Source organism: Mus caroli, unplaced genomic scaffold, assembly GCF_978045245.1.
Source record: "Mus caroli unplaced genomic scaffold, Mus_caroli_1 scaffold_18, whole genome shotgun sequence".
Lineage (NCBI taxonomy): Eukaryota > Metazoa > Chordata > Mammalia > Rodentia > Muridae > Mus > Mus caroli.
In genome coordinates, this window is record NW_028227273.1 from 60,408,016 (window position 1) to 60,411,280 (window position 3,265).

At 49.2% G+C, this 3,265-nt stretch overlaps 1 protein-coding gene across 1 annotated transcript; it reads right to left on the bottom strand.

The window, feature by feature from the left end:
• Nucleotides 1-1,004: 1,004 nt before the first annotated feature.
• Actl9 (actin like 9) lies at nucleotides 1,005-3,042 on the bottom strand. The gene has a single exon (XM_021185919.2). The coding sequence runs from the start codon at nucleotides 2,294-2,296 to the stop codon at nucleotides 1,049-1,051; it is 1,248 nt and encodes a 415-aa protein (XP_021041578.1). The 5' UTR covers nucleotides 2,297-3,042; the 3' UTR covers nucleotides 1,005-1,048.
• Nucleotides 3,043-3,265: the final 223 nt, after the last annotated feature.

Here is a 3,265-nt window from a genome sequence, read left to right on the forward strand (position 1 = left end):
CTGTCAGAAAATGTCTTCAGGATACGGAAAGGCCGTTGCACTTATGAATGCACAGCCGCTGTGTTTGTCTGCATAAGACCTATGCAATATCAAGCCATTCAACAGTCCAGCATAGATAGAGCCCCACTCCTAAGTTGAGGAGCTTTGAATAGGGGCATTGAATTTTCTTCAGGGTGGTGTTCCCTGTTATGCCTATGTTACTGTGGATGGCCCTACACTCAGGCACACATGGGCAGCATTGTATAAGTGGACTCAGTGGTCTGTAAAAAGAAGTTCTGAGATTAGAAGGAGGATGTGGTAGAGGGGCTCTGGGAGACCCTGGAAGGGAAATGGAGGGCTGTATAAAATGAAGGCACAGTATACACGTACAAAATTCCCAAGGAACAAATTAAGGGAAAAAAAAAAGTATAAGGGACTATAAGGAGTATATTTAAAAGGATAAGAAATAAGGGTTCAGTTGTGGAGGCCTGGTAGAGTTGGAGTATTCTTGGAAAAATTCTGGTGTGTGGCATGTAGGACATTTGAAGACTTTTTTGGGGGGAACAGTTTGGAGGAGTTGAGGAGTTATATCAAGGGCCACTTAAGGGCACTTAATTCATGGACATTTGTGGAGGGTCTCTCTCTCTCTCTCTCTCTCTCTCTCTCTCTCTCTCTCTCTCTCTCTCTCTCTCTCTCTCTGTCTGTCTGTCTGTCTGTCTCTCCCTCTATGTGTGTGTGTGTGTATGTGATTAGTATGTCAGATTCGGAAGGTATCTTGGGCATGTGTAAATGTGTCTGGGTGCTTTATTTAACCTGAGGAGGATGCTATGGATGGGTGGATAGGCTAAGGATACCTGGAAGGTGGGTTGACAGAACTAATTTGAGTCAGGGATGCTTGGAGGAGAAGGTCCCACGGGTGTGAAGGGTTGAAGATGGAGGTGGGTCAGTGGTTTAATGAGAACCTGAGTCGTTTGAGCAGGCCCTAGAACATGGGATAGAGCTGGAAGATGACAGAGTTTGCTTGCCAAGAAAGCTTTACTGCTCTTAGCCCTTCCCACCTTTCCCCATGTTAGTAGCATTTTCGGTATACAACCTGGGGTCCCCTTTCTTCATATTGTTCCCGTAGGACCCAACAGGACTGGAAAGCATGCAATGAGGCTAGAATGGAGCCCCCAATCCACACAGAGAGGTTCCTGTTGGGATGTGCCATCACCACTACGTGGTCCTCAGGGGACAGAGAATGTAGTAGCTCTGCCCTGAAGCGACCCTCCAGGCCGGTGAAGAGTGAGGAGCCTCCACATAGTATCACATTCCGGGCCACATGAGGCCGTAGCTCCTGAGGCACCTTGAGGAGGCTCTGTTCAGCCATGGCTGGGAGGCCGATGGGTGACAATCCTGGAATCTCTGGGGGATGGAATAGGAGCTCTGGGCACTGGAATAACTCCTTTCCCAGAGTGACAGTCCGTCCATCAGGAAGCTTCAGGGTTTGCTTGCACTCCTCATCTGGGCGGGCCTGTTCCTTTTGGAAATCTGGGGCCAAATAGCAGTAATGATGTTTGATGTTCTCCACCAAGTCCAGGTCTTCCTGTTGCAACGAGAAGCCAGAGCCCAGGAGCATCTCTGCTAGGAAGGCAGTAAGGTGGTTGCCTGCCAGGTCCAAGCGTTGGATGGCATGGGGTAGGTTGTAACCCTGAACAACTGGCACCGTGTAGCTGACTCCATGGCCGGTGTCCACAACAAGTCCATTGACACGCCCGTGAGCATAGACTGACAATACAGATTGAGATGCCACATATAAGGCTGGGGAGTGCAGAGACTCAAAGGCCACTTCTACTAGCTTTTCTCGGTTGGTGGCAGGACTGAAGGGTGGATCTGAAAACAGTAGAGGGTGCTCATGGGTGGCTACTTGGAGATCATGTTCCAAGATGTGTCTCCATATTAGTTCGGCCGCTTCCCAGTCCACCACAATGCCATTGCGAATAGGCTTCACCAACCTCAGTTCTGGCCGGGAGCGGGCGGCCTCCCCAATAAAAGTTTCCAGCTCCGACTGGCCCTTGGTAGCCTGTTTCTTGGGCTGGCAACCCAGGATGGTGGCCACCGTGTAGGTGGGTTGGGACTGTCCTGCAAAGCCTACCTTACAGGTGCCTGTGCCCATGTCAATAACCACAGCCCCAGTGTTTGGTGGGAGCCTGTTACCCACCATACTGAGGGAATCTTGCTGTAGACTCTTGCTCACCATGAGTGTACTAGAGGTCAGGGGAAGAGGCCCGTGAGTCTCCGGAGAGGGCTGGAACTTTGGGTGTCCATTGACATCCATAGGCTGCAGATGGCCTCGTAATGCTGCTTGACAAAGTGGACCTCTTCACCTGGGTGCCAGTAGAAAAGACTGATCCAGGTCTGGGTTGGCCAGAAAAAGACAGGATGAAACAGTGGTCTGTGACATCATTGTGCTTGCCTTTGCTTCACAATGCAGGGATGAGTTGAGGTCAGGCAGGGGGAAACCTCTTGTATAAACCTTACCTGGGAGAAATGTCTATTTACCAGCGATTCTACACAAGTCTAGCTTGGGCAGATGGTTAGTTTAACTGGGGTTACTAATAGGAGTGTGGGTGAGGGGATTTTTTTATAGGCACATGGGTAGCATTATACCTAAAGGGTAAAAATATCTCCAGGTGACAAATCTTGATGTCAAAGGTTCACATACTAAAGGATTCCTACTCACAGAGATTATTTCTATCTAAAACCCAAACTCCGGTGGTCAAGGATATCCTTATCTGAAACCCCAGAGGCAGAACTAAGATCAATATGTTGTCCACCAGGCCCCACCCTGATAGGCACTTCCTACTTCAAACCCCACAAAATCTCAAGCCCTGTGCCACAGTACACAGCCCATGGAGAGGTTGTTGCCCTTCAGTGTTCTAATTAAAGGGCAGTCTGCTCCTGTTGAGGTCGGTGTTTTGCCACTTCATTCCAGTCTGATATAACAATATGGGTGAAGAAAAACATATCTACTCCAGCAACTGTTAACTGTCTCTATACTCATGGAAAGGGGTGTGGCCTCCTGAGTCCCTAGCACACCAACAGCTAACTGCCTCTAGATCTTGGGGGAGGGGTGAGACCTCCTGAGCCCTCTCCCTTAGTAACTGTTAACTGTTATCAATCCGTGGGGAGAAGTACAGTGGCCTTGTTAGGCTCATGTCTGTGATAGACAATCAATAGGCCCATTTTTGTAGGTCTCCTGTATTTACATACACAGCTGCACAGCCATGTCATGCCAGAGGGCAGT